The sequence below is a fragment of the Talpa occidentalis genome, unplaced genomic scaffold (genome assembly GCF_014898055.3).
Source record: "Talpa occidentalis isolate TD23 unplaced genomic scaffold, MPIMG_talOcc4v2.1 talOcc4.3, whole genome shotgun sequence".
Lineage (NCBI taxonomy): Eukaryota > Metazoa > Chordata > Mammalia > Eulipotyphla > Talpidae > Talpa > Talpa occidentalis.
In genome coordinates, this window is record NW_023603184.1 from 4,425,042 (window position 1) to 4,448,009 (window position 22,968).

Genomic DNA, 22,968 nt, shown 5'->3' on the forward strand with positions numbered 1-22,968 from the left:
GCGCAGCGCCCAGCCCCCGCCCCCAGCCTCGGGTCCCGGAGGAGCCCCCGGCGTCCCCGCCAGGCCCGGCCGCGCCGCAGCGCCGGCGGCCAGTGCGCAGCCCGGAGCCCGCCCGCCGCCAACCCGGAGCCCGGCGCCCACCGCGGGCGCGGAGCGAAGCCGACCCGCCCGCCGTCCGAGGCAGGTGAGGGCGGCTCGGGGGCGGGCGACGAGGCGTCCCCTTCGTGGTCAGCGGGGCCGCGGGAGCGCGGGGCAGGCGGGTCCTTCTGCCCTGAAAGGGGACCTGGGAGCTTTTTCATGAAAGAGGCTCAAGGGCTTTTACTCCAAGGGGATGGATGCAGGAAGGTCTGCAGGCGAGAGGGGCTGGGGTACCCCTTTGTGAGGGCATTTTCCCCCCATAGGATGAATTGGTTTCTTGGTGAAAGCGGGGCCAATCTTGCGGTGGGCTTTCAAGGTAGGTGGGGAGGGGGGGTGACTAGGGGGCTCTGAGAGCCCATCGCCCGCATGGCTGCGCCTCCCCTGTGGGTTCTGGGGCTCTGAGTCCGCCCAGCTCTGTGTCCCAGTTTTTCCTCTTTGAAGATGACTATTTTGAGCCCCACCTGGACAGAGCTGGGAACAGCCATTTCCTTCCCTGGAGCGATGCTGCCCACCTGTCACCCTCCCACCTCCCATCCGCTCAGGGAAGGGGGTTCAGGCAAAGACCCAAGGATGGAGGAAATGGGTAGTGGGGGGCGGGGAGAGGGAGGAAACAGAGGCTGGACGAGCAGGAGACCCTCCCGCGCCGGCCGGTACACCAAATCTGCAGGGAGATGGCCGCAGGCAGGGTGGGCAGGTGCTCCTGGGCAAGACCTGCCAGGAAAGCTGCAGGGTCAGGAAGTTTGCAGCTCCCTATTCCCCGAAGGCTGAACATTAGAGCTGCTGTTTGTCTGGTTGTTTAGTTTTGCTTACTTTCCCTTTCACCCTGGATTCCGAGACTCAGTTGTCACTCTGTTACAACAACACACACGCGAGGCAGAGGACAGGTTGGCTAGAAACACCTGCGTTTAGGAGGGGAAGGTGGTGGATCAGAAGGCACCCTAAATTTGGCAGCAATAGACCTGGGTGCAAGCCTTGCCTCAATGCTCCATGGCCTTGGACCCAAATGTTTCCGTTTGTTGAATCTTGGCTTTCTCGTCTATGAAATGGGAAAGGGAGGGCCGAACAGTCTCGCAGGAACGTCCAAAGAGCTTTGTAAAAGGGGATCACCAAATACTCGCTGCCCTCACCAAGGTATGTTCATAGGGGACCATTGTGAGAATTAGAGAGGGTACCTCCTCCTCAGGGAGAGCGTTCAGCTGGTCTAGGGACTCGTGGTCTTTATTATGAGAATTAGAAAAAGAGACACCTTCCCTAGGGCCACAGGGCAGCCACAGGGAAAGGCAGCTCACTGGAGGCTGAAGGTCTGTCACCCCACGAACACCCCTTTTGTTTCTAGGGCCCAGGGTGCTTGTGGCCGAGTGTGTCTGCTTGTATCTGTGGCATACGTGTGAGAACCTTCACACGAGGGTGCAGTAGACAGCACCCTCAGGGTGTAGGGCGCATCTGCTCTACTGCCCAACAACCCTCTCAGCAGCCTCCAAACCCACGTTTCCTGTAAAAACCCACCTCCGAGGCTGTTGCCAGCTTATTTTCTTTCCTTCTTTGTCTCCACTGCAGAGTCTTTGGGTGTTGCAGCCCCAAAGCCTGCGCCCTACTAGGAAACAGGATGGAATTCCACCAGTGGAGAGTAACTCCTTTAAGTCTAACGGCCAAGCTCCCAGGGGTAGAAGTTATTGAGTCCCTAACCTCTTATGTCAAGAAATTGATGAGATTGCTTTTCTCAAGGGCACAGTGTCTGCACACCTGGATGGCACTGCAGTTCATAAATCCTGTTCACACCTGCTCTTAGAGCATCCTCCCAGTAAGCATGTGAGGCAGGTCTCCCCGTTTACACAGAGGAAGCCATGCCCAGAGAAGGAATTGCTTAAGGTTTCACAGCATGTAACTGGTCTGTCAGCTCTGTCCACTCCACGGCTTCCGAGGAACAAAGCTGCTGACCTCAGTTTTTCTGGAGCCCTGCGGGGAATATTGCTCTCCCTCTCCACCCCAGCAGCTTCTGGCTCTCTCCTTCCTCTCAGTGACTAGCCTCCAAGCTCAAAGCACTTTCTCTTACTCCGATTTCATGGCTGCAGGGAGTGACCTCAAAGCCCCTGTGCTGGCCTCCTTAATGCTAGAAGGCACCCTGGGGAGTTCAGAGGTGGGAGCTGACCCTGTGTCAGGCCAAGCAAGGGGTCAGGGAACCACCATTTCCTTTCCTGCCCAGATGAGAGCTTAAACAGTGGCCATCACGGAGGACATGCATCCAGAGAGCCAGTGATGCACAAAGGGCCAACCAAGGGCCACAGAACAGCCACAGGGAAAGGCAGCACACTGGAGGCTGAGGGTCCCAGACACCCCATGAACACCCCTTTTGTTTCTAGGGCCCAGGGTGCTTCTGGCAGAGCGTGTCTGCTTGTATCTGTGGCATACGTGTGAGAACCTTTACTGGAAGATGGGGTTCTGGTCCTTATTAAAAAAAAAAAAAGTTGGAGAATCACTGGCCTAAGCTAACGGTTCCCCAGGTGTGGTCCCGGCCCGGCAGCACCTGCTACAGGCAGGAGCTTGTTCGAAAGGCAAATTCTCAGGCCTCATCCTAGATCTACTGAACAGACTCTCTGGGGGTGCAGCCAACAATGTGCGTGTGAACAAGCCCTAACGGTGCCACGCGCCCCTGACGCTGGAGAAGCACCGACCTCGTCGACGAATGTAGGCGCCCCAGCTGGGGTCTGGGGCAGGGCTGAGACGAGAACTGGCTCCCCCCCCCAGCCCCGGGCACGCCTTGGCCCAGCCCTCCTCTCTTTCTGCCTCCCCTCCAGGCGCCATGCTGCTGCTCCTGCTGGGCCTGCTGGCCCCGACCCCGGGCTGGGCCCTGGGCCCCGCGGCCGGCTCCACGGAGCTGCGCTCGGCCTTCTCGGCGGCGCGCACCACCCCGCTGGAGGGCTCGTCGGAGATGGCGGTGACCTTCGACAAGGTGTACGTGAACATCGGGGGCGACTTCGACGCGGCCACGGGCCGGTTCCGCTGCCGCGTGCCGGGCGCCTACTTCTTCTCCTTCACGGCGGGCAAGGCGCCGCGCAAGAGCCTGTCGGTGATGCTGGTGCGCAACCGCGACGAGGTGCAGGCGCTGGCCTTCGACGAGCAGCGGCGGCCCGGCGCGCGGCGCGCCGCCAGCCAGAGCGCCATGCTGCAGCTCGACTACGGCGACACGGTGTGGCTGCGGCTGCACGGCGCCCCGCAGTACGCGCTGGGCGCGCCGGGCGCCACCTTCAGCGGCTACCTGGTGTACGCCGACGCCGACGCGCCCGCGCCCGCGCCTGCGCACGCGCCGCCCGCGCCCCCGGAACCGCGCTCGGCCTTCTCGGCGGCGCGCACGCGCAGTCTGGTGGGGTCGGACGCGGGCCCCGGGCCGCGCCACCGGCCGCTCGGCTTCGACACGGAGCTCGTCAACATCGGGGGCGACTTCGACGCGGCGGCCGGCGTGTTCCGCTGCCGCCTGCCCGGCGCCTACTTCTTCTCCTTCACGCTGGGCAAGCTGCCGCGCAAGACGCTGTCGGTGAAGCTGATGAAGAACCGCGACGAGGTGCAGGCCATGATCTATGACGACGGCGCGTCGCGGCGCCGCGAGATGCAGAGCCAGAGCGTGATGCTGGCGCTGCGCCGCGGCGACGCCGTCTGGCTGCTCAGCCACGACCACGACGGCTACGGCGCCTACAGCAACCACGGCAAATACATCACCTTCTCCGGCTTCCTGGTGTACCCCGACCTCGCCCCCGCCGGGCCCCCCGGCCTGCGGCCCCCCGAGCTCTGAGCCCCGACCCGGCAGGAGCCCGGGGCTGCCCAGCGCGGACTCTGCGAATAAAGCGGGCCCGCGTCGGCGCCTGTCTCCCCTGTCTCCCGGGGTCCTGAGCTCTGTCTTGGCCGCGCGCCGCCGCTTTGGTCTGGGGCCCGGAGGGAGGCTGTACCGCTGGCCCCAGCGGGGGTCGTGGGCGGAGGGCGGGATTATGCCAAGAGGTGGGGGATGGGGGAAGCCCACCGCCCTAAGCCAGGGAGGGCCTCTCTTCTTGGCCCCTTTCCTCTAGCTCTGCCCGGGCCGCCTGCTACGTCTCTCCTGGGGCCTGGCTGAGTCGTCTCTCCTGGGGCCAGGTGATGCCTGGCTACCTCACCGGGGGCGTGCTACCTCCCTGCCTTCTTATTGTGGGGGGTGTGAATGGGATGAGCAGTTGATACCCTAGCTGCCCTGACACCCACCCTCCCTCGATGGGGAGGGTTATTTGCTCAGGCCAGGGGTCAAAGCCCTTTTTCTGGATGTAGAACACAGACAACAAGGGTGCCAGAACAGAGCGTTTTATGGGAGGAGCTATATGGGATCCGGGCTATGCCAGCCAGCCTGGGTTAGTCCCTTCCCAGCCACACTCACTCAAAGATGCTCATCTGAGCGTCGTCGTCGAGAGGGACCAAAGACTTCTCGCCCCAGTCTCCCCAAAAGGCAAAGCACCACCTGCTCCCCTCCACACCTCCAGATGTCCAGTCTAGCCCAAAATGGGAACTCAGGGACCCCAGAGCTTTGGGTTTAAACAAGTTTAATGTAAATTAGGACTGGGTGCTAAGCACTTACAGGGTTTCTGTAGATTCACAGGACCTGCAGAGGTAGGACTTGGGGGATCTGACCTGACTTTACTCGGAGGCAGCTTCTCTGTCAGTATATCTTAAACCCAACCCTGACCCCAGTAAACACACACACACACACTGCCTGCAAGTCCTGCCTGGGAGTCAGGCTGGATGCAGCCCCTTGAAGAAGATGGGAGAGGGGTAAACTGGGGTCCAGGGTAAAAACCAGACCTGCACACAGTGGGAAGAACCAGGTGCCAGGTGCCAGATGGAAGCTCCTGCCTGGGATGAGTCTGACCAGGGTGTGGGGTGGGGGTTTGGCAGTGAGAGAGTTTAGGGTGAAGGGTGGAGGCCCAGGGCCACAGAGAAGGGGGCTGGCCCTGGGGACAAAGTCCTTACACAGGTCCCAGAGTGCGTTGGCAGCCTGGATATGTGGACACCAGTTCTTGGTCCCGGATGTACAGCTGTCCCATGTCATCCAGTTCCAGCCCAGAGCAGCTGTAAGGAAGGGGAACCAATTGAGGGATGTGCTGGGTTCTGGGGAGCAGGGAAGGGAACAAGAGTGGGCCCCGGGGGGCATAAGCAGACCCATGCTGGGTTGTCCCCCTCCCTTTCTAACCCTGAGCTTAGGGGCTTTTGGACACTTCCACTCCCGTGTCTCAGGTTGAAGAAAAAACCCTCAAACATTGCTTCCTGCATCTCCGTTCCCGCAGGCCCTCCCTCACTGAACTGCAGTGTCCCAGCCACGCCTACCACGTCGTGTTGCCTGCCATACAAAAGGGCTCGAACTTTCCACTGCAGGCTGCTCCTGCGTTCCCTGCTTTTCACTGCTGTCTGCAATGGTAAAAAAGGGAGGGGCTAGCCCTAGCTTCCCAGGGGCTCTTTCCATCCCCCCAAGAATATGAAATGTTTGCTTGTTAGCCGGTAGGACCCTTGCTCCCTACTTGTCAGGACGTCCCTGTTCCTACCCAGATGGGCGGGCTGCTTACTTAACAGGAAAAAGTTGGTAGCAAGAGCTCTAGCTTGGCCCTCCTCCCTCGAGGTAGGAAAGGGTCCAGGCAAAAATATCTTGCCATCTCTCCTCACCCTCAAAGCACCCTGCATCAGAGCCCAGTCCCTGACACCCTGTCCAGCCCAACCTCTGGGAGCCTCTAAGTAGCCAAGAGCTTCAGCTGAAAAGCCAGGTCCTCCACATGCACGGGATGCTGGCTGGTAGGAGCCACCAGCTTGAACTCAGGTAGGGCGTCTGTCCCCTGGAAAAGAGACCTGCAGCTCCTGAATGTCTTGCCCCAACCCTAGACAGCCTTTGTGCCTTACAGCAGTCTCAGCTCAGGCCAGAGTCCTGAAAGAGTCTCTGAGCCCAAATGTGATGGGTTATTCAAGTGCAGGGGAACAGGATGTGGGGCTCAAGACAAACATGGTGAGTGGGGGTTTTCCTGGTCCTGTACAGGCCCATGGACCCATTAGCTGCCACCAGTCTGCTGTGACAAGCCCATCCCAAGCTCTGTGGACAATGAGAACTTTCAGTTTCAGCTGCAGAATCTCTCTCAAAAATACATCCAGGCCGGTAGGTCACTAAATCCACAAATGCTCTACTTCATTCCATTAAAGTAAGATTCCCCACTTTGGTAGTCTTTCTAAGGCAGCAGGGAAAAACCCCTGCCTGCATCTCCCCGGTCCTGAGTCAAAGCTTCAATTCTAGCCATAATAAACACAGAGAGTAGTGAATCTAAGTAAGATTTTATTTACACAGACAGGCAATGATAGAAAAGATGCTTTCAAGGAGTCACATGCTTTCCCTGAACTACTTGGTTTCGGGTTTCTTGTCACCGGCTTCAAGCTTGAGACTCTCAGGGGGCTGGCGATAGGCAGGGAAAGCTTCCCAAGGGCTGTTCAGGTCAAACTTGCGGAACTCCTGGGCCAACTCCACCGGCTCAGCCACCACCCTCTTCACCTCATCGTCATAGCGTAACTGCGAAAGAAAAAGGCAGGCTTGAGTGCTGAGACAGGCGTAGTCAAAGTCATTTACGCCCTGCCACCACTGGCTAAGTTCCCATCCTCACCCCCCACACCCCAAATGAGCTCTGAGCTCCTTTTCCAGCAGAAATGACTTTTCTCACCCATCCACACACTCATAAGTAAGGCAGCGGTGGGCATTTGCCCAGTATTAGTGAGCAAGTCAGTGGGCTTTTTTTTAAAGAGTAAACCTAAACTGGCAAGTCTCAAGTTCAGATCCTGTGGCCTTGGCAGGGCTTTTCTTATTGGACAATCAGTTTAATAATTAAGGACAGTCAGGTGCTGGGAATGGGAAATACCAAGAAAAAGGAGCATGTGGGAACTGAAGAGAAAGGCTAACTGCCACCCTCTTAATATTTCTAAAAAGTTACTTTGCTATAAAATCACAAGTGTTTAAGTATAGAACAGACCATCTTCCTGCTAATAAACAATAGGCAGCACGCAGATGGCACAGTACAGCCCTGGAATTCTTTGTAAGGCCCTTGTAGTCACATGTTATTGGGCTGGACGCTAGCCATTCTCAACACCCCATCATTTAGTTGAGCCTGCCTGTCAGCTGTTTTCTTAGAGACCCAGGGCAGGGTCAAACGAGTGTCCACTTCAGGATCATGGGACAGACTAGGTCCCCAGCTGTCCTGGTCATGAAAATGGTCATTACAATGGCTAGCATCAATTGAGCATTTATAATATGCCATACCACACACACACATTATTTAGTGTACCAGAAATCTAACAGTTAAGTACAATTACTGTTCTCATTCTGCAGATGAGAAAACTGTGCCAAAGAGAAACTAAGCAATTGGCCCCAGATTACAATAGCAGAGCTAGAATTTGCAGGCAGAGTCAATACTCTTAAACCACCACAACCCACAGGCCATATTTCCTGCCAAGCTCATGCTCCTGCAGGTTTCTAGCTGTCCCCTCCCTGCTACTGCCCCAGTTCCAAAGTTTCCACCTCAACATAGCCAGACAGGGGAAAGTCTTTCCGGAAAGGGTGTCCCTCAAAGCCATAGTCTGTCAGGATCCTTCGTAGGTCAGGGTGATTAGCAAAGAAGACTCCAAACATGTCCCAAATCTAGATTTAAAAAAAAAAAAAAGGCTCTCAGGCACCCAGTCATCACACCACGACAAAGATGAGGGGCTGCACTGCAGCTGGTAGATCTGGTAGTTTCAACCAATTCCCCAACTCCAGCCTAGAGGTAGGGCCAACCATGTCCAGTAACTCACCTCCCGCTCATACCAGTTGGATGCTTTGAACACAGAGACAGTAGACTCAATGGGTGTCAGTTCATCTGTATAGGTCTTTACACGGATCCTTGAGTTGAAGCGCAGAGACAGCAGGTTGTAAACAATCTAGGGAGAACAGAGGGAGCTGCAGGACCAAGATAGCCACAAGTTGAGGAATTAGGGGCGAGTGAGTCACCCAGTGAAGCATCAGGGATACAAGGTTGGTTATTGGCTCCACTCCACGAACTTGCCCTTCTGTCCTGAAGCTTAAAACCTCAAGATGCTCCTATACTTACACTTCCTTTTAAAGGCCTCAGCCAGGATATAAATCAGCACGTTAGCACACTTATCTTTTTTTTTTAATAAATTTTATTTTTATATTCCCCATACAATTGCAACCCCCCCCATTCTGATCCCAATCCCTCCCCTTCCACCCCCCACCCCCCCCAAAGTGTCTCTGTTTCATAGTTTTTTGTTGATTCTGATTTTCACTTTCTTATATTCATTTTCCTGGTCCCTTATTTAAGTTTTCTAGATTCCTGCTATGAGTGAGACCATCCGGTATTTTTCTTTTTCTTTTTGGCTTATTTCGCTGAGCATGATCCCTTCCAGCGCTATCCATGTTGCTGCAAATTGCATGTGTTTATCTTTTTTGAATGCTGAGTAATATTCCATGGTGTATATGTACCACATCTTCTTGATCCAGTCATCTATTTTTGGGCATTTGGGTTGTTTCCAAAGCTTAGCTATTGTAAACAGTGCTGCTATAAATATAGGGGAAGCACACTTATCTTCGTTCAAGCTCTTCCCTTTGTGTGGGATGTTCTCCCCAGCCCCAATCCTCACTGGGCTAATGCCGGGTCTCCTGGTCATCCATTAAGACTCAGCACCAACGTTCTATTCTCTTTCCATCAAAGAAGTTTCCCAGATACCTGAGTGCCCTTCTGTGTTCTTATAGCATTTCTAGCACCCCAAGTTTGCATATTATTACAGTAAGTTGTTTTGTGTCCTTCCTCACTAGAGTAGAAGGAGGGACTCCTGGAAGGTAGGTATTGGCTCTTATTTCTCTCTTAATCCCAGGATCCGGCAAACAGTAGGTGATCCGTGATTATTGATAGTTATATGGACTAAGCATGTCTGTGCTATACGATCTACCTATACTATCTCATTTAATCCTCACAACCAGCCCTTAAGATAGGAAAGCTTGGGGCCTCCCTGGTGGCACAAGGGTTAAGACGCAGCACTATGACTATCTGCAGCCACCGCAGCACAAGTTTCATCCCCAGCCAGGGAGGTGACCCACATGGCGCAGCAGACCTCTCCTGGTTTGCCCGCTGCTCCCCTCAGCAGTGTATTTCAGTCAATCTGCCTGTTCTGTTCCCCATTCTGTCTCTGGTGAACCCTCTCACCCCCCAAATCTCTGGCCTGTACCCCAGTTCTTGTATGCATGAATGAACAAATCTTAAAAAAAAAAAAGGAAAACTAAAACTCAAAAAGATTACACAAAATGCTTGACGTCACACAACCTATTAGCGGCAGAGCAAGGATTCAAACTTGAAGTCTGCCTGATTTTGAGGCCCTACTCTGACAGCTACATTACCCTGTTTGATGCAAACTGAAATTAAGGGGGTTACAGTTCCCACAAATAATCATTACCCTAAAATTGTCCTGTCCCCTTTCCTTCCTTTACTCCCCACAGAGTCTCAAATCTCCTGACTGACCTCAAAACGGTTCTGCCGGGTGGGAATGTCCACTGCTGTCAAGTCAGCCAAGGATTTGAATTGTGCGTTAGTGTGATCCCTGAGAAAAGTCAGCACCGGGATGACTCCATCAGGATGGATGCAAATCTCTAACTCATTGAAGCAAGACACCTGCACACATGGAAGGGGAGGGGAGAAGGAACAAAGTTATTGAGGAGGCAGCTAACTTCAGCTGGGGTCTCCTGGTTGAAGGCAGAGAAAGAAGCCCAAATTTGGATGCAGGAGTCCATGGTTTCTTTGATACTAGGCTAACTCATTCCGTATCACCTGAGAACACAATTCTTTCTTGACCCAGACCAAACAACAATGAATATTACCTGAACTTGCTGGACATACTTGGGCAGAATTTCAGCTACATATTCCCCAAAAGCTGAGAGCTGCTTGTGGGCTACATCATCCCGGGGTCTGACTGTGGCTGGAAGAAGAAGGCACACATATATATATATATATATATATATATATATATATATATATATATAATTTTTTTTAAAGATTTATTTATTCATGCATATAAGACCTGGCGTACAGGCCAGATGTGTGTGTGTGTGGAGGGGTGGGGGTGAGAGGATTCACCAAAGACAGAGTGGGGAATAGAACGGGTGGATTGACTGAAATACACTGCTGAGGGGAGTAGCAGGCGAGTCAGGAGAGGTCTGCTGCATCATGTGGGTTTCTCCCCGGATGGCCGGAATCGAACCCACGCTGCAGAGGCTGCGGACAGCTTCACAGCGCAGCGCTCGACCCACTGCGCCACCAGGGAGACCCAGGAGAAGGAATATTTAACAAAGGAATGGAGATGGCAGCAGCAATCTGGCACCTGGTATCTTGGGCTTGTAAGGGGTTCAGTCTCCTAACAGGAGTCTGCAGAACTTTGAGAAAGGAGAGAGTGGATGGTTCTTCTTCCAGGGAATATGAAATGATAGAAACTTGCCACCTACATAGACTCTTCTTACTACTGCAGCTGACGTGTCTGCCTCTTCTCAGATGCTTCTTCCTTCACAGTGCCTGCATTTCTGCTAAACCAGAAATGTCCCACCAGACTAGTTCCTTAAGGGACAGACTCATAACTTTTGCCTCTCTGAAACTCCTTAACACCTGGCTCAGAACAGTTTCTCAAGCTAAGAGCTTCTTCAGGGTTAAAGAGCCCTCATAGATTGTCTAGTTAAAACCTCTTTTTGCCTTTATTGTTGCATAGTTAGGGAGAAACTGAGTCCCAGAAAGGGGGGTAATGCCAGGTCTTCTGGCTTCCATTTGGGTTAAGTTGATTGTAACTTATCTCCATACTTTCATTCATGGAACCCTAAATCACTAATCACCCACATATCACAGGCTTCAGAATAATATTAAGCGTTCTCAGCGTTTGGCAGCAGGCAGGTCGGCCCTGTCACTCACTAAGTCTGAGACTCTGGGAAAGTTACTTCTCTGATTTGTCTCTTGATTTGCCTGAAGGGCGTAATGCTATCTACATGGTAAGAGTAATGTGAGGACTAAGTAAGGTTATTCACTAAAACGCTCAGCAAGGCGTCTGGCATACATTACTATCTGCACTTACTTAATGTGAACTACTATTCTAACAGTTCTCTGAAGCTCAAAGGTTGTTCCTGTTCTCAAAGAGCTGTTTAGTTAGCAAAAAAGGGAATCGTGGAAAGGGAAATGCACCAAGGTAGTAAGGGTCGTAGCACAGAAGCCTAAGGGCACAGTAAATGCCCGATTCTGAAGATCACTGCAGTCAGGCCTCCAAGGACGAGCAGAGATTTGCCAGGAGGTCGAAGGGAAGGGCATCCCGGGGCAAGGGCAGACATCTGACAAAGGGAGTGAAGGAGCCCCCGCCTACAGTCCCGAAAAGGGCCCGGCCCGCACATACTCACGGCGCGAGTCGGCCGCGGCGCTCTCCTTCCTCACTGGCAGCAACAGCGCCGAGGGTCGCCCGGCCACTGCACGGGGAGATAAAAGGTACAGGAACGCAGAGTGAGGCCCGAGGGACTCCTTGCGCCCGGCGCGCCACTTCGCCTTCCCCAGTTCTCAGCCGGCTGCCCCCAGCTCACCCGCAGTCCGCGCCACAGCCCCCACGAGCCCCCGCCACCAGCCCCTGGTTGCCGCAGCCGCCATGTTCCCCGGATGCAGACCAGGCAGCCACGGCAAGACCCACAGGACACGGAGCCCCAAGGGCACGGACCGGAAGCGGAAGTGTGCATTTGATCTTCTTCCGGGCGGGCGCGAGGTCGGAAGCAGAGGTTCCGGATTCCGGGCTTCGGAATGAAAGGAGGGAACGCAGGTGAGAAAGCGAGGCAGGCAGGTGGGGAAACCGTGAGGTGAACGCGGCCCTAGTTTGGTGTGCCAGAGGCTGGAAAGAAGGCGAGGACCCTAAAGAACCGGACGGGTGAGAGAGGAGACGGGGCGGGGACTCTGGATCCCACATTCCACGCCCCTTCCCCGTTGCTTAAACCAAGCTTTGGACGAAGGCCGGCGGGCGGGAGCGAGCGTGCCGGCGGGGGGAGGGGAAGAACGGTCTCCCTGGCGACTGTTTCCCAGACGACTCCGGGTGAGCGCGACGCTGCACGTGGCAACAGGCCTCCGCGTGCCCCTCACTGAGGACGGCTGGTATCTATTTCAAATTCTGGGACAGAGTCTTGGGCAGTCATTAGAGCGAGTGGGGGAAAGCTCTGCGAAGAGCAAATTTGGGGCTGCCTGATGCCCCAGGCCAAGCCTAATATTGGAAGGTATGGACTCCACGGAGGCGGGACTGGGGGCAGTTTGCATCCTCGAGCGTCACTAGTTTTATGCCCAAGAGTTATTTGGCTAGTAAGTCTTTTTGCCAGATTTTTAAAATTATAGGCTTTTTCCAGTCCCTTGCTTTCTTTCATGTGTTGACATAAATACCAAGTCTTTTATTGTATCGTAGAAAGGAATAGCCTGTGTTTTCTCAGGGAAGCACCCAAACAGGAACGTTTATTGATTTAATTAGGGATGGGGTTCCGCCACAGGAGAGTGAACCCAACTATGTTGAAGGAGAGCATCAGAAAAGTCCCCCACTTTGCTCTCACTTTTCCCTCCTCCCTCCCTGAATTGGCCAGTTGGATTCTTATACAGTGGCTGTGGATTCCCTGAATTACTCAGGGTAGTGTTGCATTGCAGACAGCTGGCAGAGAGAGAAGATGGCTACCATGGAATCACCAGAGGAGCCTGGAGCATCCATGGATGAGAACTACTTTGTGAACTACACTTTCAAAGATCGGTCACATTCAGGCCGTGTAGCTCAGGGCATCATGAAACTGTGCCTGGAGGAAGAGCTCTTTGCTGATGTCACTATTTCAGTGGAAGGCCGGGAGTTTCAACTCCACCGGCTGGTCCTCTCAGCTCAGAGCTGCTTCTTCCGGTCCATGTTCACTTCCAACCTGAAGGAGGCCCACAACCGGGTGATTGTGCTGCAGGATGTCAGTGAGTCCGTTTTCCAGCTCCTGGTTGATTATATCTACCATGGAACTGTGAAACTTCGAGCTGATGAGCTGCAGGAAATTTATGAGGTGTCAGACATGTATCAGCTGACATCTCTCTTTGAGGAATGTTCGAGGTTTTTGGCCCGCACAGTGCAGGTGGGGAACTGCCTTCAGGTGATGTGGCTAGCAGATCGGCACAGTGATCCCGAGCTCTACACTGCTGCCAAGCACTGTGCCAAGGCCCATCTGGCCCAGCTGCAGAGCACAGAGGAATTTCTTCACTTACCCCACCATCTACTCACTGATATCATCTCCGGTAAGTTGAGGGGGAGGGCGCATCATATCCAGCTGCTTGGGTATGGCACCTACAGGGGAAAGCCTGAAAGGAACCCTCAGGCTTCCTGGTATTATTCCCTATAATAAATGTAGTCACTTTCTGAGAATGAGTTGAGATTTAGTATAGCTGTTTGTCAGAGTCACAGAGGAAGAAGCCAACAAAATAAAAGCAGCAGCATTGATCCACAAAATGTAGTGAGGAGCTATTTATATTCAAACTTCTGCTGTGCATAAGTGTCCTCATTTGTTTTATACTTTATATATACATAAGGGATGAGCTACCCAAGTAATTTGATGATGAGTCAAGATAACTAATCAGGAATATTTTAAATAATAGACCAACTTTAAGTAACCACCCTGACCCTGCATGGTCTAATCATACTTTCGGTCTGAGTTTTGCAGCTCAGATTGGCAACTGGGAATATATCAAACCATCCATTTTGATTAAAAGAAACAGGGCAACTGTAGGTAAATTCCTCCTACACATGTGTCCATCGTGGTAGTCTAACAAAGTGATTCACGTCTTTAAAGCCCTCGGCTCTAAATTTCCCTTTCTGATTGTTGACCTGCCATTGATCATGCTTTTCCTTTGGCTCTCACAGATGGAGTTCCATGTTCCCAGAACCCAACAGAGGCAATAGAAGCCTGGATCAATTTTAATAAAGAAGAAAGAGAGGCGTTTGCAGAGTCACTTAGGACTAGTTTGAAGGTAAGGCAGATTTCTTGGGTTGGGACATCATAGTATCCACACATTCCAGCTGTCTATAGGTCTGTCCTCTTTAGTAACTGGTGAGTAAGTTGTCTCTGGTTTGAAGTTGATAAGAGGTGGGGAGGAAGACTCACGCATGAAGCCAGAAACTGCCAACCTCTCTACTCTAAAGCTCCTTGAGAACTGCATTAATAATCCTAAGCAACCTTTTGTCTAAAGCACTAGCTCCTGATTTTTTTTTTTTTTTAAGCTGGAAGGATGAATGCAACAGGCTATCTACCCTAGCATAAAATGCGTGAAAGAAAGCAATTGGAAGATTATGGTGATTAGAAGGAAGCAGGTTAGAGTAAGAGTGTGGTCCAGAAACTTAAGGATATGCATTTCAGCTGAGCCTTGACCTAGAAGGGATAGATACCATTTATAACTTTAATTTTGCCAATAGGAAATTGGGGAGAATGTGCACATTTACCTGATCGGGAAAGAGTCATCTCGTACTCACTCGTTGGCTGTGTCTTTACACTGTGCTGAAGATGACTCCATCAGTGTAAGTGGCCAAAACAGCTTGTGCCACCAGATCACTGCGGCCTGCAAGCATGGCGGAGACTTGTATGTGGTGGGAGGGTCCATCCCACGGCGCATGTGGAAGTGCAACAATGCTACTGTGGACTGGGAGTGGTGTGCACCATTGCCTCGGGACCGGCTCCAGCACACCCTGGTGTCTGTGCCTGGGAAAGATGCTATATATTCACTGGGTGGCAAGACACTGCAGGATACCCTCTCCAATGCAGTTATCTATTATCGGGTAGGTGATAATGTCTGGACTGAGACAACCCAGCTAGAGGTGGCTGTGTCAGGAGCTGCTGGTGCCAACCTCAATGGGATCATCTACTTACTAGGGGGGGAGGAGAATGATCTGGACTTCTTTACCAAACCATCCCGACTCATTCAGTGTTTTGACACAGAGACAGACAAGTGCCATGTGAAGCCCTATGTGCTGCCCTTCGCTGGCCGCATGCATGCAGCTGTGCATAAGGACCTGGTATTCATCGTGGCTGAAGGGGACTCCCTGGTATGCTACAATCCCATGCTAGACAGCTTTACGCGGCTTTGCCTTCCTGAGGCCTGGAGCTCTGCCCCATCCCTCTGGAAGATCGCCAGTTGTAATGGGAGCATCTATGTTTTTCGGGACCGATATAAAAAGGGGATGCTAACACCTACAAGCTTGACCCTGCCACTTCAGCCATAACTGTCACCAGAGGCATTAAGGTGCTGCTTACCAATTTGCAGTTTGTGTTGGCCTAAGGCAGTGTGCAAAGAGCGGCTGACTTGCCCTCTTTCCCTTTTTCAGCACCAACCCATCCAATACCAAGTCCCGATTCAGAATACTATGGTTTTGGGGGGCACATGTTAGAAAAGCAGCACCTTACCCCTTCCCTGAACCCATAGAAGTATCTGTTGGGGCTTTTTAGACTGCTGCTGCTGAGCTGGCTGCTTGCACTGAGTAGGCCAGCCTATTCTCTGCCACCCCCTGGTCAGCCTGTGCCTCACTACAGATTCCTTAGAGCAAGCAAGCCTCTCTTTAGACCTTGGGCACACCCTCCCCCTTTACCTGATCAATGTTAAATAGAATCATCCCCATCCCCATCCCAAGGAAGGAGAAAAGATGCCCAGTCTTCCTTTTTTTCTATAGCCTGCAAAGTGGCTAGTTGGTAATTTTTCCACAAAGAATTAGGTGTTAAGCGTTTTCCTTCAGGCTTTGGTGGGAGAATGGACTAAGCTGAAGGTGTCCTTCACCAGCAACAGTCAACTCTAGAATACAGAATATTCTGTCTCTTGTTTTGTCATATATCGTCAGGAAACATATACTTTGGTTTTATTTTTGGCTAACTCCAAGGGGTAAGCCAGAAAGAAGTAGAAAGGATTATTTCTGATTAATAGCAGAAACTTTTTTCAAATTCAATACATAAAGGTCTCTACTCTTTAAATAGCTCTAATTAAGTCAAGAGCTAAGAACTGTTCATACAAATAAAAGTTTTTGAAGGGATATGTGTGTGTGTTTTGAATTCTGAAGAGATGACTTCTGAAGGGAAACTACTTATCCTCACATTTCTAAGTCAGCAGCAATACCGATTGAATCCCATACGTTTCCACATAGGGGATCACTGCTGAGAGATCAAAAATGAGAGCTGGAAAGGAGGGCACCGCTGAGTTGGGGCGCTGGCAGTGGTAAGGAGCCAAAGCCCAGCATGTCCCCTCTTTTCCTGGTGTTGAATGCTTTTGAATTACGGTGCTAAACACCATTACATACCATATTAAGTGTGCGATAGATTTCTTTGACCCTATTCACTAAGTGTCCATCCCTGCCTCTTATCTTCATACCCCATGAAGTGAAGCCATGCTAAACCTTTCTAGCCATAAACAGTGTTATTTCAGAAAAATGAAACGACAAAGGGAGGGCGACTATCCATTACTTAGCATACTTCTGTTAAGTCTGAGTTTAAGTTCCCGTGGTCCTGTTAAACTTTTTCTGTAGCGAGCGGGGTTGTCTTCTTTCTTTCCATGTGCTTCATGTCTGTGATGTGTGATAAGTCTCCTCCTTTGCTGCCTTTGCAGTAATCTCCTTGTGGAACTCTTTGAGAACTTCCATCTGGCCATGTCTGATGTGGATGTGGGACCGGATCTTGCTGATAGCTTTTACAGCCTCCTCTGGACTCCATTTGTTCACCTGAAGTAATACAGAGTTGGGAAATCAGCAGAGAAAGAAAGGAGGAGGAGTGAAGGTGTCCTTGACCTAATAGCAGGTGCTAGGGCTCTCAGAATCTTTTTTATTTTTTGTAATAAAACTCCAATGTCAGGGGGTAGTTAAAAACCATGCCCCTCACATAAATTATAAGGAATGCCCACTCAGTCAATTTGTCTCACTATGCTGTGCAACAGGCCAGGAGAAACAAGTCAGTCTTTCAGTCTTTTCTTAATTGTTTTAGGCTGAATGTGGGAAACTAAGCTGGGCTTGTCTAGAGCTACTAGATGGTCTTCGAGCTGAACCACGGGTAATAAGATTTTCCTGCAAAACTGTACAGGTGTTTTTATGTAACTTGTATTCATAGCTAGAAAAAGCACTTTATACTTTTTTTTTTTAAGAAATTTTTTTTTTAAGATTTATTTTTATTTATTTATGCAAGCACTGGGTACAGTCAGAAGCGCAGGAGGGTGAGAGAATTCACCAGAGCCAGAGCTGGGAGCAGAGCAGGCAGAAGGACCGAAGTACACTGCTGAGGGAGCAGCGGGTGGCAGGAGAGGTCTGCGCGCCATGTGGGACCCTCCTCCGGTGGCCGGGGAGCAGCCGGGGATCGAACTGGCGCAGCAGAGACTGCGGGCAGCTTCACAACCCAGAGCTCAACTGCTGCGCCACCGGGGAGGCCCGCACTTTATACTTTAATGAGAAGGGTTATCTTTGTGTCCCAAGGATACTTACTGGTTTAAAACTCAAGAAAACATAGATTTCTAGCCTGCCGTTCAGTTCTCACTCAACACAAAATCTCCTTAGACCCTGTTTCCAGGCAGACGTTCCTAATGACCAGAGCTTCGGTACTGTTAAATCCAGTCCACAGTAACACAAGAGGGTCAGGCTGATTATATTTCCCTTTTCCTTAAACCATCCACAGCATGACCTAGTAAATGTTCTGCAGGGGCAAAAATGAGTCAAATGGGCCTCCCTGGTGGCACAAGGGGTTAATAAGCACCACACTATGAAGCCGGCCAGGGAGCAACCCACGGCACGCAGACATCTCCTGCCTAGCCCGCTGCTCCCCTCAGCAGTGTATTTCAGTCAGTCTGCCTGTTCTGTTCCTCACTCTGTCTCTGGTGGATCCTCTCACCCCCCGCATCTCTGGCTTGTACCCCGGCTCGTGTATGCATAAATAAATCTTTTAACCAAAAAAAGTCAATTGGGAGTATATAATGGAATATTAGACTAGAGTATTTGCTTCTAAATATTTTTTTAAAACATCCCACCAGCCAATCATAGCTAAACAACAGATAAAATTCCATTTGGATTGTTTCTAGAAATCAATGTCCAGAACTTTACTGTGAGATACTTGAAGAAATATGAATACTGTAGAGCTGGAAGTGATCAACACTACTGTCTACAGGACTAGATTTTCTGACATGCTATTTATAACACGCTTCTGGCCTTTTGCTGGTGTTAACATCCTTTGCAATTTCAGTTTTTGAGAGCCTGCTGTAGATCAGTGCTTGATACCATTTCTCATTTAAGCTTCATAACAAATTTAGTTTGAGGGAACAGAATCAGAGATGGGAAGCTACTTTTGCCTAAGGTCACACAACTGGCAAGTGGCAAAGCCAGAGTTCAGCCTATCTGCAAAGCTCAGGAGTTTTCCACACTCCCACATCTCCCAAGCCTGAAAGAGGGGACGTGGCTTCTTTCAGCAAAGCCTGGTGGTAGACTGAAGTATTCTAGATCTTTCCTACCTGAATAAGATATGCTGCTACCATAGTGGCACTCCTAGAGCGCCCAGCTTTACAATGCACGTAGACACTCTGACCCTGCGATTGGTACTTGAGAGCAAACTGGACTCCTTTGTGGAGGTTATTCAAGGTTGGGATTCCGGTCATGTCGACTGTGCTGAGCCGCAGCTGCTCAACACCTACTTTTTTCCACTCCTGGAACCAGAGAATGAAAAAAGCCTGGAGTTAGTAGTATGAAGATGGCCCTCAAGAAGCAGCAAAGCAACAAGGAAGCTTCAGGGGTTACGACTGTGAATATACCGCTCACTGTTTTCTGAAAAAGTAAACATCTTCCACAAAGTCATTAAAATGGCTGACCTGCATGGTCGGGCCTTCAAAGAACAGTTGTGCTGCTGAGTTACAATTAAGTCTAAGACTTACAGTGTTCTTAAAGTACCGTTTGGGTATTTGGATCTTTAGCTGCGAAATATTAGCTATACAAAAATACAGCTACGAAAGATGCATAACAGGAATGAAAATACACTGACGAGGGGAGCAGTAGGCAAGACAGGAGAAGTCTGCCTGTGCCATGTAGGTCAGCTCCCTGACTGGGGATCGAACTCATGTTGTAGTGGCTGGCGATAGCTTGATAGCACTGAGACTTTAATCTCTGCACCACCAGGGAGGCCCTGGGCAACTTTATTTTTGCTTTAAGACTTCAGATAGTCTCCAGTTAACTCCAGTTATCTCTAACCAGAGACTTTATGACTCTGAATGAAGGTCAGTTATTTTATACTGCTCATGAAATTTACAATAAAAACAGTTGTGTCGCTTGTGGCTGATGCATTAATTACACTTGGAAACTTGCTAAATATTCAGATTCCTGTGCCACACCGTAAAGCTCCTGAGTTAGACTCTCTGGAGATTGATTGTACCAAGGAATCTGCTATTTTAACATGACTGTCAGATAACTTTGAGGCATATTGAAATATTTGAACCACGGCCTTGGAGATTTCTTTTTTCTAGGCTAGTGGGATGATACAGCCAAATCTTATAAATGTCACTGCCTCATACCCAGAGACCCAGCAATTTAGAGTACTTTTCTTGCCCCATAGCACTGACTACACAAAGGAACATTTACAAGCTTGACCAATAACTCCTGAGGCTTGTAGCAAGTACGTTGAAAAATCCAAGGAACTGTTATCCATTACTTAAAATGGTATGCCATCACCAATCAACATTTTTAATGTGAGTTACATATTTTTAAGATTTAAAATACAGGTTGAGGGAGGCAAAAAAATTACAGGTTGTAATAGTAACATCTTCAAGTTATGTCAGTAAACAGGAAATGTATAGTGCTAATAGATATCAAACACTATAGACACTGACATCTAATAACAATTGTAGACAGTTTCAAGCATTCACATTTAATGAAAATTATATTAGGCCTGAACTTGGTTGTGATAAAACTTTGGACTTCCACTCTGATCTCTAACATGTTTCCTCAAATCAGCGCCCTATGCAGGTTTTGAATAGTGGTTTTTATGATAAATTTAAGCCTGGAGATGGCAAGGAGGGTGAGCTTTTCTTCTTAGAGTTTACAGCACCTTAACACAGCGCCTGATCCAAATTTAGTGCTCACTAAGTGGACTGAATGAACTCAGCAAGCCATAAAAGAGTTGCCTTTCAATTTGGATTAGATTTCAGTTACTGAATTAACCCATCTGTGCACAAAGGAGTCATCAGACTTTGCCAACTCTACGTTCGAATAGCTTTCACATCAGTTTCAATTTCACAATTTGTTTCCCCCTCCAGCCCTAGTCTTTTCAGCTTAAGAGGCCAAGGCCCTCCTCTGTGCGGGGGTGAAAAAAAAAAGTCTGGGGTACCCACCTCGGAGGCACGGTCTCCTGCCACGCCCCCCCTCAGCCCCTCAGAGGCCCGGGAGGGTGGGCGCCGCCGCCCCGGCGCCCCCTCCCCCGGCCGGGGCCCCTCACCTTCGAGGAGTTGCACAGAAACCGCGTCTCGTACTCCTCGTTCATGGTGATCACCCCGCGCACGTTCTCGTCCTGAATCAGCTGCCGAGGCAAAGAGGGGGCTCAGCAAGGGTGCGGCGCGGCCGGCGGCCCCCCGCGCCCAGGCCCGGCGCGGCCTCCCGGCCCGGCTCACCCGGCGCGTCAGGCTCCGCAGCGGCAGCGCGCCCAGCAGCACCGTGCGGTCGATGCGGTGGTACCAGGCGCGGCGCGCGCGGCCGGGGATCTTCCCGCGGAGCAGCGTGTACAGCAGCGTCGGGTAGAAGAGCACCCGGGCCAGGCCGGCCCCCAGCAGGCCGCCGGCCGCCATCCCGCGCCACCCGGCCGGGCGCAGCGGCCACCTGCCCCGGGCCGGGCTGGCGGGCCGCGCCCACGAGTGGACATGGGAGGGCGGCGAGGACGGGGGCGGCGCGTTCGCGGCCTCCCGCCGAGGCCGGGCGGCCGGCGCGGACCCCGCGGGCGCCGAAACGCCGGGCCCGGCCCGCTGCGCTGGCGGGACCGAGCTCTGGGACCCCGGGCCCCGCCGCATGGCTCCGGAGGAGGGGCCGCCGGCCCGGGGAGGGACCGCGGCGGCCCGCGCGCGAGGCTGGGACCCGCCCCGGCGTTCCCGCGGCCGGCCCGAGGCCACCACCCTGAAACTGCGACCCCCGCGGACCCCCTCCCGCGGGGGGGCTGTGAGCCCCGGTGAGGGGGCGCTGAGCCCCGCGGGGTGTGTGACCCCCCCGAGGAGGCGGGGCCCGGCCACCGGCCGCCGGGGCTGTGACACCACCCGCCCCCATCCGCCCTCCTCGCCGCCGGCCAGAGGAGGGGTTAAGCCCACAAGTGAGGGGGGGACCCCTCCAAAAAGAGGGGACACAACCAGGAAGAGACTGGTAGGCGTGGCGCTTAAGACGGGTAAGCGCAAGGGGCTTTGAACTTTTCAAGCAGAGGGTCTACCTTGAAGGAGTGGGGGCCTGGCCCGGGGCGCACAGGGACCTGGCCCCATAGTCTCCTTCCCATCACCACCCACCCCCCATATGTCTGAATCCTTGGCTCGCTCATCCTGACCAAACCCTAGTTTCTATACGTATGGAAAATATATAAATATATCTTATGAAAATATGTTAATATATGACTAAGAAACATAAGCTTAAATATAAAACTCACACCTGCAAAGAGGTAAAAGATTGTAATGCTGGTTATTTACAATGAAATAATTCTCTGAAATATCCATCCCACCCAGTGCTTTTTTTTTTTAATATTTATTTATTAAATAAATAATAAGTGGGGTGTAGGCCAGAGGTGCAGGGGGTGAGAGGAGTCACCAGAGACAGAGTGGGAAGCAGAACAGGCAAATCTACTGAAATACACTAATCAGGGGAGCCGTGGGCCCAGACAGGAGAGGTCTGCTGCTCCATGTGAGTTGGCTCCCGGGCTGGGGATTGAACTCATGCTGCAGTGGCTGGCCATCACTTGATAGGGCTGTGTCTTTAACCCCTGTGCCACCACGGAGGCCCCCCTCACCCCGTGCTTTTTAGAAAGGACTTATTTATCCCTACAAAAGTAACATAACAACAGAAAAGTCTATTTTAATCACCCGTAATCCCACTTCCTCAAAGTCATTTAGTTTTCCTCCAATTAAAAAAACCTATAATGGTTTTGTTGAGATACAATCACATACAATTCATTTTTTTTTTTTTTAAGATTTATTATTTATTTATTTGTTTGTTTATTTTTACAAGCACTGGGTACAGTCAGAAGCGCGGGAGGGTGAGTGAATTCACCAGAGCCAGAGCGGGGAGCAGAGCAGGCAGAAGGACCGAAGTACACTGCTGAGGGGAGCAGCGGGCGGCAGGAGAGGTCTGCGCACCATGTGGGACCCTCCTCCGGTGGCCGGGGAGCAGCCGGGGATCGAACCGGCGCTGCAGAGGCCGCGGGCAGTTTCGCAACCCAGCGCTCAACCGCTGCGCCACCGGGGAGGCCCTACAATTCATTTTTAAAGCATTTTTTAGTATATTCAGTGTGTAGCATCACCACAACCAATATTATTTATTTATTTATTTTAAGATTCATTTATTTATGCGTACAAGAGCTAGGGTACAGGCCAGAGGTATGGGGGGTGAGAGGACTCACCAAAGACAGAGTGGAGAACAGAACAGGCAGATAGACTGAAATACACTGCTGAGGGGAGCAGCGGCCTCGCCATGTAGGTTGCTCCCTGGCTGGCCGGGGTTGGAACTCATGCTGCAGAGGCTGTGGATTGCTTCATAGTGTGATGTTTA

The 22,968-nt window shown here is 51.6% G+C and overlaps 4 protein-coding genes across 8 annotated transcripts; 2 read left to right on the plus strand and 2 right to left on the minus strand.

Annotated features, from left to right (window-relative positions):
- Positions 1–2,922: 2,922 nt before the first annotated feature.
- C1QTNF4 (C1q and TNF related 4) lies at positions 2,923–3,995 on the plus strand. The gene has a single exon (XM_037521620.2). It carries the CDS (start codon positions 2,939–2,941, stop codon positions 3,923–3,925), a length of 987 nt encoding a protein of 328 aa, XP_037377517.1. The 5' UTR covers positions 2,923–2,938; the 3' UTR covers positions 3,926–3,995.
- Positions 3,996–6,453: 2,458 nt separating this feature from the next.
- On the minus strand, positions 6,454–12,181 carry NDUFS3 (NADH:ubiquinone oxidoreductase core subunit S3). Of its 3 annotated transcripts, none has more exons than XM_037522267.2 (7): positions 11,905–12,181; positions 11,597–11,662; positions 10,046–10,143; positions 9,690–9,839; positions 7,969–8,094; positions 7,697–7,816; positions 6,454–6,697 (listed from the first exon to the last, which is right to left on the minus strand). In XM_037522267.2, the coding sequence occupies exons 1-7, from the start codon at positions 11,921–11,923 to the stop codon at positions 6,530–6,532; spliced, it is 747 nt and encodes a 248-aa protein (XP_037378164.1). In that variant the 5' UTR covers positions 11,924–12,181; the 3' UTR covers positions 6,454–6,529. The 3 variants fall into 3 exon arrangements, with proteins under 3 accessions (XP_037378164.1, XP_037378163.1, XP_054555191.1); XM_037522266.2 differs by lacking the exon at positions 11,905–12,181 and adding an exon at positions 11,774–11,855; XM_054699216.1 differs by lacking the exons at positions 7,697–7,816; positions 11,905–12,181 and adding an exon at positions 11,774–11,852.
- On the plus strand, positions 11,932–15,811 carry KBTBD4 (kelch repeat and BTB domain containing 4). 3 transcript variants are annotated; one of them, XM_037522263.2, is made up of 4 exons: positions 11,932–12,003; positions 12,864–13,481; positions 14,104–14,210; positions 14,653–15,811. In XM_037522263.2, exons 1-4 carry the CDS (start codon positions 11,985–11,987, stop codon positions 15,454–15,456), a joined length of 1,548 nt encoding a protein of 515 aa, XP_037378160.1. In that variant the 5' UTR covers positions 11,932–11,984; the 3' UTR covers positions 15,457–15,811. The 3 variants fall into 3 exon arrangements, with proteins under 3 accessions (XP_037378160.1, XP_037378161.1, XP_054555190.1); XM_037522264.2 differs by having other exon boundaries at positions 11,970–12,108; XM_054699215.1 differs by lacking the exon at positions 11,932–12,003 and adding an exon at positions 12,125–12,448.
- Positions 15,812–15,816: 5 nt separating this feature from the next.
- On the minus strand, positions 15,817–21,017 carry PTPMT1 (protein tyrosine phosphatase mitochondrial 1). The gene is made up of 4 exons (XM_037522268.2): positions 20,844–21,017; positions 20,672–20,752; positions 18,702–18,893; positions 15,817–16,935 (listed from the first exon to the last, which is right to left on the minus strand). The coding sequence occupies exons 1-4, from the start codon at positions 21,015–21,017 to the stop codon at positions 16,777–16,779; spliced, it is 606 nt and encodes a 201-aa protein (XP_037378165.1). The 3' UTR covers positions 15,817–16,776.
- Between the last annotated feature and the right edge of the window lie 1,951 nt (positions 21,018–22,968).